This window comes from Asparagus officinalis, chromosome 8 (assembly GCF_001876935.1).
Source record: "Asparagus officinalis chromosome 8, Aspof.V1, whole genome shotgun sequence".
In the NCBI taxonomy this organism is placed as follows: domain Eukaryota; kingdom Viridiplantae; phylum Streptophyta; class Magnoliopsida; order Asparagales; family Asparagaceae; genus Asparagus; species Asparagus officinalis.
The window spans coordinates 100,983,738-100,998,648 of record NC_033801.1 but is presented as its reverse complement, the minus strand read 5'-3'; the positions used below and the strand labels follow the sequence as shown (position 1 = coordinate 100,998,648).

At 30.0% G+C, this 14,911-nt stretch overlaps 1 protein-coding gene across 1 annotated transcript; it reads right to left on the bottom strand.

The window, feature by feature from the left end:
• Window positions 10,671-11,384, bottom strand: LOC109821606. The gene is made up of 2 exons (XM_020387783.1): window positions 10,773-11,384; window positions 10,671-10,691 (listed from the first exon to the last, which is right to left on the bottom strand). The coding sequence occupies exons 1-2, from the start codon at window positions 11,382-11,384 to the stop codon at window positions 10,671-10,673; spliced, it is 633 nt and encodes a 210-aa protein (XP_020243372.1).

The window sequence follows — 14,911 nt, the reverse complement described above, 5'->3', positions numbered from 1 at the left end:
TCCGAATTTCGAGGACGAAATTCTTTTAAGGGGGGAAGAATGTAAAACCCCAAAATTTTTATAATGAAAATGTGTGGATTAATAGTAATAAATATTTTTTTGTGATAAATAATCATATATATAAGATGAATGTGTTTATCAGTGTTTGGGAACCCAACAGGTGTTTATATGTGAGAGAAATCAAATGGATAGTCCAGCAACAACAGGAACTCCTTTCCTGTTGTGCGGTCAACCGCGGCGGTCGACCGCACAACGGACAGAGAGTTTTTCTTTTTTCTGGGTTTGGGTCTTAACGGGTTTCGGGTCGGGTTGTGGGTTTTGTATATATTCTAATCAACCCAAGAGAACCTCTTTTGGATCTGAAATCTAAAACCCTAGCCCCCTTCTCTCTCTCCTCTCTAAACCCTAGCTCGGTTGGCGTTTTTAGGAAGATTCGAACGGTTCTCGGTGGGATTTCGCAGCTCAGGTTGAAGGAGGATCATCTTCAAGGGTTTTGTCAGCACCTGAGGCGAGTATCATCTCGTCCAATCCCTCACCCATATTTTCTACGAATTTCTTTTGATTTTTCATGAGTTTTGATGAGCCAAAGAGGTATTTTTGTATAAAAAATCAATTCTCTATAATATGGTTTGCAAGAATCAAATGTTTCAGTTTGTCAAAATTCACCAATGCTTTGTTTAGAGAAGATTTAGATCTGAAATTGCTTAAACAAGAGTTAAATCACGTTTTACTGTTATCAAAACGTTTTTAAAGAAGATTTAGATCTGAAATTGCTTAAACAAGAGTTAAATCACGTTTTACTGTTATCAAAACGTTTTTAAAATGTTTCATATGTATTTAGAATTTTGACAAGAGTTAAATCACGTTTTACTGTTATCAAAACGTTTTTAAAATGTTTCATATGTATTTAGAATTTTGGGGATGTAGTTTACATGCTAAAAATTCTTTGTTCTTCTACTGTATGATTTTTAGAGATGTTGAAATTTTTTTTTGTTATCGTAGAAATCATCAATTTTGTTTTAGGTTTTGAAGCTGACAGAAACCCAGATTTGGGCTTCTGTCTGCTTCGCGGTCGACCGCAGCGGTCGACCGCTGGGCGTGCAGTTTGTCTGCAGTCGACCGTGGTGCAGTTGCGGTCGACCGCGATGCTGCGGCGGTCGACCGCGAGGCTCGTATCAGAGCACGGTCGACCGGGGAAGTCGACCGCCGCATAGTCTGGAGCAAAAATCCCTATTCTGTATATTTTACTCATGTTCGAGAGTTTGCCTAGATTATCTGACACTGGTTTTTAGTCTTACTATGTATTAATGCATGATAGTTGACCTGAGGGTACAAATTTGGTGTTTACACACTGATTTGAGTGTGAATTGATATAAGTAGATTTCACTATGTATCTCAGCGACATTTTCACCATTTCACAGTCCTCGTGTTGGACTATAATCCATAGAAGTCCTCGTGTTGGACTATAATCCATAGAAGTCCTCGTGTTGGACTATAATCCATTTCAGTTCTCGTGTTGGACATTGCCACTTATTCCATGAGTTTGGAAACCACAGTATATAGTTCCTGCATCGGACATAGTTCTTAACCCTGCATATGACTTTCTCACAGTAGTTTATGACATGACACTTATGTAGATTTTGACATGATATTCATGTAAGTAATAACATAATACTCATGTAGGCTATATCATGGCACTGTATTTATGCTCTGATATTTGTTGTATTTCTTTTATTATTGTTTCCTGTACTAGAACCTCGGGTTTGGTGTTTAGGGATTTACAATTTGAGATATAAGGTATATACATGAGGGTTTCCTTGTTTGGATTATTTCGTTCGACATACCTATTCTCGTGTTGTAAATTTCTAAATACTAAAATCCTCTATAGCAAGATCAATGATTTTAGATCTATTATGTATTAACTGTATTTTATTATACAACAAGCCTTCCCTTGGGGTTGGTTGTGATGTTACTCGCTAGCTCTTTGACGCTCGTTGTCCCTCCCCCTTTCAGGTAACGATCCAGGAGTCCGGAGAGTCGCAGGTTGATGGCGATGCATTTTAGCTTCAGCTGTCTATTTAGTTATATATTTTCTTTTGGAGTTCCACAGTAGACTTTTGTTTAGACATTTGAGAGTCTTGTTCTAGAAGTTGTATAGGCTGTGTGCCTTATTTCCTTCTTGTCAGATATTTGAATTTAAGACTTGTTGAGTATTCCAGTTTATCTACTCAGACCTTGACTATGTATTTCTATATGTTGGATGATGAGACATTTATTTGATTATTATCATTTCATCAGTCTTTCTTGTATTATCTTTTACTTGCTTTTGTACCTACACCTGTTGTTGACTCTACTAGATAGATGTTAATTGTGATGGTGAAACATGTTATTATACGGTGTGGTGCATGGCAGGTTTGACATTCTTGGTTTTACCTTGGACTGTAGCCTTGTGTGAACCCAGGGGCGTCACAAAAATAGTCTTTGCCCGGTCGACTAAATTATCATTTAGTCGACGTGTTGACTATTTTACCCGTCAACGAAAGAAAAAGGAAAATAGCCAAAAAAAACTCCAAAAATTATGAAACTTGGGAAAATGTTTATACATATAAAAATAAACATGTTAGAAGAGGAATTTCTAAAATAATACTTCTCATTTATAAAAACTCATTATTTTACAAAACCGTCAAAAATACAAAATCGTTAAATACTTGATTCTCATGAAATCATTACAACGGGTTTTGAAATACTTTTAAATGGATTAATAGACTTTAGAAAAGACGTAAATTAGTACCATTAAGTCTATAATCCTAAAAAAATGTTATCTTACCAAATAGATGTATAATACGATAAATACAAATATATTTATATGTCTAAACTTACAAGGCGAAAAACAATGAAAGCGATAAATCGAAATAATGTGTATGTGTATGGTTTGAGCTCTAAGTATAAACACATAAAGTAAAACGCTAAACTACAGACACTGTACCCAAGCTGAGAATCTTCATGAAGCTTGATCTTTGTAGCAGGGATGAAGCGCGATAGTGTGTCTTTGACTTGAATGACAAAGACTTCATTTCAATTTTCTTTGACCTATAAGAATATCATTGTTAAAGTGAAAATCCATCCATCCTCCTTTTGGGATGAGAATCTTGAATGCGCAAATCCAACAATCATCCAATCGATGCTTGTTTAGGATAACTAGCGAGCAAAACACAAATACTAGAAAATGATGTTAGGAAATGTTTGTTAATTATTAAAAATAGATTAGACAGTATGCTCATAAACATGAGACCTAACAATTTGATCCCTAGATTTTGGGTGTGCCACACTGTGTATATATTTGCAATTTTTACATTTATGATAAAAATAATAGATACTGATAATATTATAAAGAGGAAATTGATACAATCTGGTGGTCTAAATTCTTAGATATTATGGAGGAATTATAAATACAAACTTCAAGATATAATTAGAATTGTTATTTCTAATTATTGAGAGCACAGACTTATTTTGTTAGGTTTTTTGTTTAGGTGGTAATGCTACAGGATCATGTTTCTTCAACTAATCATTCGATTAAGATAGTAGAACAATTCCTTTTTACGCTGTATATAATCGCTACAATATCAATGATGAAGATATACTTTTCTTTCCAAATGTTCTGTGTTTATCAGATTATAACTGATATCTACATGAAAACCACTATTTGCTAAAATATCATACGGTCTTTTAAATATACTAGTAAAGTGCACGTGCGTTGCACGTGGGTATACTTGTTCAGTATTAAAATTTGTAAATGTGAACCATAAAATGATGAAGTGAATCGATGATTTAGATATATTCATGTAATTAAGCTGGTTTATATTTTACCAATATTCATGAAACCCACATAAAGAACGTAATAAGAGATTTATGTGCTAGGATTCTTAGATAATTGGATTAGCTAATAGCTGGAAGACCTTAACTTATAGGGTAAGGAGACAAAAAAAGAACCAATTCATATCATGTTTCAAATTTAATTACCTTATCAAAGTCTATATTAATTATCAGTATTTAAAGCTGAAACAAAACATACAGACACAGAGGGTCAAATTTACTAAATAGCAGATACCCGACGTGGATTAATAGAGTGAAAAAATTATAACCCTATGTAGCAGATACCCGACGTGGATTAATAGAGTGAAAAAATTATAACCCTATGTATGAACAAACTTATTATGTAAACACAATAGCAATATTAAAAGATGATTATAACCCTATGTATGAACAAACTTATTATGTAAACACAATAGCAATATTAAAAGATGATCTAATATTACTATATTAGAGATGGGAGACGCATCTTTGCTCAATTTACACTAATGTTCAAGCTATTTAAGGAAATGCTAATTAATAAGAGCTTTCGCAAATAAATTTTTTAAACTTAAAACTAAAATTGACATGTTTGAATAATGGAGATATATCATACGAAAGGACTTGTCACTTGTTAAAGTTTCGTGATAATTGTAAGAGAGTCTGAGTATGTCATTCATATGCATTTTATCAATCTCTAGTTCACAAGTTAGCATTAAATCATTGCGATAGCATTTCCATGGAAATCTCTTCCATCTTTAGTGTCATTCCAAGCACTTCGTTTCTTAGAAATAGAAGTCAAATGGTTGGAAGGAGAGGAAGAGAGAAATAAATGAAAAAATTGTAACATACAAAATGAGTAATTAATTAGAAGGTAAAAAAGCCAAAGCTTTAGAAGATATCACTTTAGTAATTAGGGCTTATTTATAATAAATATATAATATTTATTTTGGATGCATGTAAATATGCTGGTTGTAGTATTTATTTAATGTTTTTTTTCTGAAATCTTGGTAAGAAAGTTTATTTTGTACTTTTAAAAGTTTATTTTGTACTTTTCATTGTAACATCAAAATGATAATACAATTTACCTAATGCATTCCTAATCGTGCCCCTATTTCATGATATTAACATCATAGATTTTTTTTGATACAATGTGTTTTCAAATTATACCGTGAAATACGTTTAGGGGGTTGAATTTTAAAAATATTTAATCTAATGAGATTTTAAAATACATTTGTTCATTTTAGTCTTTTTATAATACATTTTAAAATTTGAGTGATCCCAAATTGATTGTACCAATTTAAATTGTACCAAATTGTCTCATTTCTACAATAATCAAGTTTCAAAACATACGTTTAGGGGGTTGAATTTTAAAAATATTTAATCTAATGAGATTTTAAAATACATTTGTTTATTTTAGTCTTTTTATAATACATTTTAAAATTTGAGTGATCCCAAATTGATTGTACCAATTTAAATTGTACCAAATTGTCTTATTTCTATAATAATCAAGTTTCAAAACATATTTTTAAAATTCTAATTGAATTATAGAGGAACATACCATGCTAACACGATTCTAATTGAATTATAGAGGAACATACCATGCTAACACGTGCTTGAGCAAATTTGATCCTCGAAAGAAGTCGACATCATGTGCTTTGTTAAATTTTCTATTCTAATCCAAGTGGAGTTCTAGTTGACCTTTTCTTTTGTAATTGTATGGTTTGACTTAGTAGGTATTATGGTGAGTGGAAGAAAATGTATGAGCTAATTTACACTCAAGAGATGAAAGAGAAGTTATATAAAAATAAAAAGGGTTGTTTGCAGTTAATTGGTTCATAGTTTATGCATTGATTCAAATTGAATTTTAAAAGTCTAGACTCTACATCTTGTTATTATAATTATTTGATTAACTTTGTCTTATACTATTTTGTGACTGGTTGAGAAGAAATTCATAGTCTTGAGTTAAAATTTTTGACTAATTACCAGTCGGTGCTCAAAAGACCCAAAGCAATAAAGAATAAAGTGCATCATTCTCTAATTTTACATTATGTAGTTTCTACAAAACTCTGGTCCTCCCATGGTTTAAACTTTGATGTCCCTTCAATACAATTGTTTCAACTTCTTAGAGAGAAGAGTTGCAAGCCCCCCGACATGCAACTAAGATAGACCAAAAAGTGAATATTGACATTCTAAAATTCTAAATATAGACATAACCATTTGTATGTAGTATTAGATTATAAACTATTGATAATGATTTTATTCTTGACCAAATATTCTTAGGGAGAGTAGGAGGTGCATTTAATAAAGAGTTATGGATAATTATTTAAATATTAATTATAATCAATGGTATAATTGCAAATTATCAAAATTTAAAAGGGTAAAATAGGAAATTAAAAGTTTTGACATGGGTATTCTCTTTTATAAGTAGTATAGATATAGATATGTATACTTATATTAAATTATTGTCTCATATAATCTATTGTGGGCCTTCCTTAATCGCACACATTGCATTGCATTTTGTTCATATGCATTTAAGGGTCGTGCAACTATGCCCCCAAAGACTTTCAAAGGACTAAATCCCCAATACCTTTTGCATAAAACTCTCTGTCTTCAATGCAAATTACACTAAACCCCCAAAAAACTTTCAAAATGCTTTTCTATGTTGTTTTTGGGCTCAAATGTATGGGGGTTATCTACAAAATGTGGAAACTTGGTGGGGGATCTCTGCAATTTCAAAAGTAACTGGGAGTTTATTATGATTTTGAAAATGTTTTGCAGATTTAATGCAAAAAGCTAAAAGTTCCCAAGGGTTTAGTGTAATTTACCCACATATTTAAACCCCTTTTCTTAGAATATGCCAAAACGCCCCCTCGAAACTCTATAAAGGGAGTCATCTCCAAAAATATATATATATATATATATAAGAAACATGATCTTGTAGCATTACCACCTAAACACAAAACCTAACAAAATAAGTCTCTGCTCTCAATAATTAGAAATAACAATTCTAATAAAACAACGTCAAATTTAAGTAGGCATGTTATTTCATCGTACCTTAATTCTCAATTGTCTGATAATGAGAGGGTTGTAACCAGAGAAATGGTTTTTAAGGATTGAGTAATCAAAGAGCAAAATCAATCTTTATATAGGTTGTACGTAAAAGTTATTAGTACTCCTAATTATAACATAAATAATTATGGCAAAAGGTAGGTTCTTTGGACTCCATAACAATTGTTTTAATTGCCCCTAAAATATAGACTACAATTTAAATGTAACTCATGATTCAAGTATGCATAATGCCTGCACTAATGACATTTTAAGTTGACACGTTACTTACAAAATGAAACATGTAGTAATATTAGTTTGACATATGCATTATATCAATTATCTATATATATTATGTTTATTGTAATATTTGTATTTATTATATTGAGCATGTAATTTAAATATATTGAATGAGAATGAGACATTATATGCAATTAATTAAAGATAAAATTGGAAAAAAAATCAAAATTAGAGGGGGAAAATTCAAAAGTTTTAACACTCGAATCCTCTTTTATATGTAGTACAGATTTACGCAGTCAAGCCTAGTTTGATTAAAAAAATTTAAGAGTCCTCTCATTTTCATCGTACTTATCTATCTATACTACTATAAAAAGAGAACTTTATGTGTTAAAACTTTTAATTTTCTTTTTTGCCCTCTCAAATTTTGATAAATTCTAACTATGCTATTAACTCTAATTAATCTTTCATTAAATAATATAACCTCTTATTAATTAAGTACCTCCTCGCCTTCCTAAATAATTATAATTATTAATAATATTATAACTATTAATTTTTTAAATAAAATAATTTATAAAATATGTATACACAATTATTAGTAGTAACCCATTAAATTATTATAATAATTATTTACTAATTACAATAAAATAATTAAAATAATAGTATAAATAGAATAATATATTACTAAATACTATTAAAAGTTATACTATAATTCAATGAGCAATAAATAAATAGAAAATTTTGAATCATATAGATAGTGTAATTATTTTAATAAAATCATATAAATTATGAATTACACTATTTATTTACTATTATTTTATTAAATAAATTAAATAAATGATTTAATAATATTTTTTGAGAATTTTCTCATAGATTATTATATTATACTAAATAATCCATACTTGGTAATGATTGAAAACTAACCTTTTAAATAAATGCTATTATCTCTAATTAATCTTTCATTAAATAAATATAACCTCTTATTAAATAAGCACTTCCTCACATTCCTAAATAATTATAATTATCAATAATATTATAAATATTAATTTTTAAATAAAATAATTTATAAAATAAGTATAAAAAATTATTAGTAGTAACCAATTAAATTATTATAATAATTATTTAGGAATTGTAATAAAATAATAGTATAAATAGAATAATATATTACTAAATACTATTAAGAATTATACTATAATTCGATGAGTAATAACTTAAATAGAATAAATTTGGAATCGCATGAATAGTGTAATTATTTTAAAAATATCATATAAATTATAAATTACACAATTTATTTAGTATTATATTCTTAAATAAATTAAATAAATAATTTAATATTATTTTTAGTGAATTTTCTCATAGATTATTATATTATACTAAATAATCTATACTTGGTAATGATAGAAAACTAACCTTTTTAAAAATTTATTTAATATTAATAATAGTACTATTAATTTTGGTAATGATAGTATATTAAAATTTTAAATTAGTTAATAGTAAACATTTAATTACAATAACTACACAATAATAATTAATTCATATAATTTTTAAGCAATCTGATTATACAATTTTATTTATTAACACATAATTTTACTATTCAATAACAAATTCAAAACTTAAAACATGTACATTCACATGCAAAACATGTGTATTGTACTAGTTGAGAGGGAAAAAAAAAGAAAAAGAATGACATTACAATGTTTATTATGACTCTTTTAAATTAAAAAGTATTTTTTAAAATTATGGTGAGGGTTAACCCTCATAGTTTTATATTATGAAATGGCTTTGCACCTCATGGATGTAGATAAGAATTACTTAATTCAATGGCATCTTTTCAAATTCAGTTTAACCACGTGCGCTATGAAATTTGAATTAGGATTGATTTAACATCATCTTTAGTGTGTTTTACGATCATCAAATTTTGAAGTTTTAATGAGGCTAAGACTTATAATTTTATAGAGTAGTGATAACTACGCTACTCTACTCAAGTTATTTTCACATTGTAAGAAAGAAAAGTTTGGGGTTCGATTTTTTTAACATTTTTAAAGATTAATAATTCATCAAGGGAGTCTATAGTTCTTTCTCTTGTAGTGTAAGAGTAGTTTAGAAAAAATATAATAAAGTTAGCATCAATCATCTTACTTATCTAAACGTATGCATGTATGAAATTTGTAAATTTTATATTTAGTGGATACTATTTATTAAAATAGAATAGGGAAAAGTAGGCTTAATTGTAGTTAAATAGTGTATAGTTTCCCCTGCTTGCACTTATATATCCTCCCTATTTTTAGCAGCACTTATATTCCCTAAAGTTTTAAAAGCTGACACCTATAAACCCTCGCTTGTTTTGGCAACACTTACATACCATGAAGTATAAGAACATGCACTTAAATATCCTAAATTTTAAAAACTTGCACTTAGATATCATTAATTTTGCATACCCTAAAGTTTTAAGAACATGCACTTGAATATCCTACAAAATTTAAAACTTGCACTTAAATACCCTTGATTATGCAAACTTGAGAGTATTTAGGTTTAAGTTTTAAATTTTAGGATATCTAACTACCAATTTTTAGAAACTTAAAATATTTAAGTGCATGTTTCAAAAACGTTAAGCAATATAAGTGATGCCAAACACAATGAGAGAGGAATTTGACTTATGTAACAAAGATTATGATTAAATAAAAGCTTAATCTTGATCAGATTTGTTTGGAAGTTTTTGTGTGAAGATGTATGAAAATATTTGGTGTCATTTGGTGTGTCATGCATATTTTATTCAAAATTTGTGCATGCGCACTATGTACATGCATGTTTTATTCAAAATATGTGCATATACACTATGTACATGCATGTTTTATTTAAATTTTGGGCATGTTCACTATGTACATGCATGTTTTATTCAAATTTAAACCATGTACACTATGTTCATCATCATCCTGTCAATAAATCATAATCGGTATGCATAATTGAGAATTTCACATACACATATAATCCATATTATCATTGCAATATTGAGAATTCACTGACATCACCGAAAGTCTTATACATGGATTACCTTCGGCCCAAAAAATATTCTCTTATATACATATAAGTTAGACAAAGCTTGCAAAATATAAGAAAATATGTTATTATCTTCCAGAGTTGGCAAAATTACATGCATTATAGCTTTTACTCTATCACTTGGGAATCATTTTGTGATGGAGTGTGAATGACTCTGGCAGTTGTTTGAGTTGAAGCTCTATATGCCATTTGACCATCATCTCCCTACCATATACCATAACCTTCAGGTATCCTTGATGAATAGCGTCTACCTCTTCCTCTGCCTCTTATTCCACCCCTTCTTGAGACTTATGAATGACATTCATCACCATTGCCTCCTACATGTCCTCTTTTCTGTAAATTTCTAGTTCTCCTAGCTCTACTCCCTCTTATTAATGTAGCTGGTGTTGGAATATCTTGATTTATTGTGTTTCAATGTAATTGGCTAATTCTTTTTTTCTTCCTTTTGGTCTTCCAATTTTACCTGATTGAGTTAAAGCTCATTCAGTTGCTTGTAATTCCTAAAATGTCAATAAAAGGTGCACATATATGATACATAATTGACAGCATGCACAGATATAAATTTTTTTAAAACCACTTACTTGTATAGCATTTTGTTTTGGAAGAGGGCAGTTTCTCCTTTTATGTCCACTTTGACCACAGTTAGAACACTTGGTAGGAACTTCTACTCTTGATGCCTTACCAGATTTCTTTCTTTCTTCATTAGGATCCCTTCTTCTAGTAGTTTTGGGCCTGCCTAGGTTCTTTTTAGCAATGTTAGGGGGCAAGACCATATCCACTCCCTCCATATCCCAGAATTTACTTCCTTTAATAGGGTTTAATAGTGTATGATATGTTAATAAATTGGTGTTATATGAATAGTAATCTAACACATAAGCTTCATGTTGTTTCCTCATGAACAGAAGTGCACTAATAGCATGTACACATGTTACCCTAGTCAAATCCCACACCCTAAAAGTGCATGTCATATCTGCTAAACTCACATCATGGCTGATTCCCCCATGTTTAACTTCAAACCCTCTCTCTTCATCAGTCTCACTCCAATAAATCTCATACTTTTTTTGCTCTTCATATGCCTCTTGTAACTTTTTATATATACTAGGAGCTATGTTACTTATCAGATGAAATGTCTCAAGCAATTTGAATTTTTGTTGCATCCTATCCATCAAAGCCAACCTTATATCTTCTAGCATTGACACTATTTACTTATATCTTGCCACCAGAATAAAAGAACTAAAAGTGTCAGCCATGCTATTATCTACTATATTACATTTGCTATGAGTTTTAAAGTAAGACTTACAAAAAGTATTAGGATCCCTTGATATGAAATCCTCATAAGCTTGATTGAAACTGATTTAAGAATGTCAGGCCTTTCAACAAACACATACATGGGATGTTAATCCTTGTCCTCCTGGCGTCTCTCTAATTGGCAGTAAATGGGTTTATCTAGTCAAGTATCATCATGATGGTACCATTGAACGTCGGAAGGTCTGTTTAGTGACTTGAGGTTTTACTCAGCAACAAGATATTGATTACGAGGAGACCTTTGCTCTTGTTGCTCAGATGTCCACCGTTCGTACTCTCCTTGCAGTTCTTGTTGTTCATCGTTGGCCCATATATCAGATGGATGTCAAGAATGCTTTTTTCCATGTCTCTTTATCTAATACAGTGTATATGCAACCGCCTCCAGGGTACAATATTCCTCCAGGACATGCATGTCTTCTTCACCATGCTGTTTATGGTCTCAAGCAGGCACCCCGATCTTAGTTTGAATATTTTCACGATGTCATACTCAAGGCAGGCTTTATGGAAAGTCATTAAGATGCTTCTTTGCTTATTCACACTACATCGCACGGCAGAGTTTTATTACTCTTTTATGTAGATGATATGATCATTACAGGTGATGATATGATCATTATAGGTGATGATGTTGCTGGTATACAGTACACAAAATCTAAATTACAACAACAGTTTCACATGAAGGATCTTGGATCTCTTCGCTATTTTCTTAGTCTAGAAATTTCTCAGGGCCTGCGGGGAGTACTACTATCTCAACAGAAGTATCCCTGGGATATTCTAGCTCGTGCTGAGCTAATTGATGATGTAACTGTCGATACTCCACTTTATCAGAATGTCAAACTTCGATCTACTGATGGTGAGCCTCTATCTGATCCCACCCGATACCGACATTTTGTTGGTCAGTTGGTCTATTTGTGTATCTCTTGACCAAATATCTCTCATGTTGTTGGCATTGTCAGTCAATTTGTTGATGCCTTACGTTCTGGACACTATGCTGCCTTATTATGGATTCTTCGGTATCTCCAGGGCACTAGCACTCGCTCTCTTCTGTATCATGCTACATTTAATTTAGAGCTTCGTGCATATTCTGATACTGATTAGGTTGGTGATCCAACTATCAGGAAGTCTACCATAGGTTATTGTATATTTCTTGGTGATTTTCTTATTTCCTGGTAGAATAAGAAACAAGATATTATTTCCCTTTCCAGCACTGAGGCGGAGTATCGTGCAATGTCCACAACAGCTAAAGAGATTATTCATCTTCGTCGTCTTCTCAGTGATTTTGATATTTTTGTTCCGACTCCTACTCCTCTCTATTATGATAATAAGAGTGCCATCTAGATTCCTAATAATCCAGTATTTCATGAGAGGACCAAACACATTGAGATTGACACTTATTTTGTTCATCAATAAGTTATCAAGGACAAGACAATTAAACTTCCTTATGTCTCATCCACCAATGAGCTTGCAGGTTTCTTCACGAAGGCCATATTTGTTCATCGATTCCAGTTTCTTGTACGCAAACTCACTTTATTTGATCCAACATGAGTTTGAGGGGGGTTGTTGATATTAGGTTTAGTCCCACATTGGTTATGAGAGCACACATCACCCTCCTCTACTTATATATATATATATATATATATATATATATACACACACACACACACACACACATTGACAAGAAATAACTATAATCTAAAGCTAATTTGAATTTTTACGTTATTTAGATCGACATGAAACCAAGCTTTCCTTAAGAAGATATAATATTGTAAAAGTGAAAAACACTTGAAAAGATAATGTTATAAAAGAAGGATGAATAATTAAAGCTAATAAGACAAGATGGTTAATTAAAAGTGTGCTAGAATGAAACTAAAGAGAATATAAATTTTGTTGCTAATCACTGATAAACTTTAGAAAAAATCATAAAATAAAGATTACTGCTAACTCTATTACACTTTTATATGATAAAAGCATCCCCGTAAGCATATAAAAAATTAAAAGAGTTCATGAAAATCACTTCTAAAGATTCCTGATTTTACTCAAAAATTAAGCTATTTTTAAAAATATTAAATGATTTAAATTTGTGTTGTATTTATAAAGAGCCTTGATGGAGATGCTTTTGTTTTAGCAGTTTGTTCTTAATGAGCCATGCATATTAGCTTTAAAGTGTAATATTTTTTCTTTATCGTGTTATATGGATGTTTGCTTGGTTTGCTTATTTATCTTTTATTTCTTCAATAAGTTGATATATTATTAATACAATTTACGATGACATGCATATCGTTCATACAAATTTGAGACAGGTATAAGATGAATTTTATATTTAGTGGCATTTAATAAGAATTTTAGTTGTAAAATATGTTACCTTCATATTTAAAGATCTTGAACTTTGACGGTACTATTACATGCTTATCTTTGATCGTGTTCTTAAAAATTGATCTTTCGTTGGTATTCATATCCCCAAATAAGGATACTTGCAGAGTTGTGCCACTATATAGAGAAAAGAAAAATATCAATTTTAACTTTTTCACTTACACTATGGTAACTAAGTATCATGTGTATTTTTTGTCCACTATAGTGATTGTTCTCATCTTATCTAGTTTATTATACCACGCAATGTAATTGATCAATGGCTTCACTTTAGTTTCTATTGCAAGATTATTTTTATGAAATTTTATATTGAATTTATAATTCCTTCAGTATTTTTAGAATAAAGTATGAAAATTTATAATTATTTACTAATTTTTCTTGTACTTTTCATGAATAATGTTTTTTTAATTAGGACATAATTGTTTAATATGTTTTTCAAGGAGAACTTGGTTAGTGCTTCTTTGCTCGATATACTTTTTATCAATGTCAATTCAGGTGATTCATGAATGTTTCTGAATTTTGAGTTTATTTCCTTTATTTCTCCATTTGAAATGAAAACAACTTAGTTCTTTTAAAGGATATCTCTGAACTTTCGATAGTTTCTCCATACATAACTCCTTGTATTTCTTTTACTTTATAAATAAATATTATCAACATTAGAGATAAATATTTATACATTATAATCAATTAATGCTAATCTATTATATCTTAATGTAATAATATCAAACATTTCCTCTTTTCTTTGCCAAATTTTAGCCTTTTTGTGATTTAAACTTTTGACAGTGTGTTTTGCAATTTTTAAACTTTGATAGTATTTTATAAAAATTTTAAATTTTAAGTTGGGCGCTTATAATTTTCATGTTTCATGTATTGGTGATAAGTTTTTAAATATTAGAATATTTCTCGTAACTTAAAAATTTGAAGGTATTTTTATAATTACTAAAATTTTGGGTTGTTTTTTAAAAAATTTAAATTTTTAGTAATTTGCTGATAATTTCTAAATTTGATGTGTACCAGTTATAAGTTTTAAAATTTTAGAATTTTTTAATAA

What these genes read in the sequence shown, in the direction of transcription:
- LOC109821606 (XM_020387783.1), bottom strand. Translation starts at nt 11,384, where the DNA reads ATGCTAGAAGATATAAGGTTGGCTTTGATGGATAGGATGCAACAAAAA. An exon ending in CAAAACAAAATGCTATACAA is followed by an intron (nt 10,692 to 10,772) that starts GTAAGTGGTTTT and finishes TTGACATTTTAG; the next exon opens with GAATTACAAGCAACTGAATG.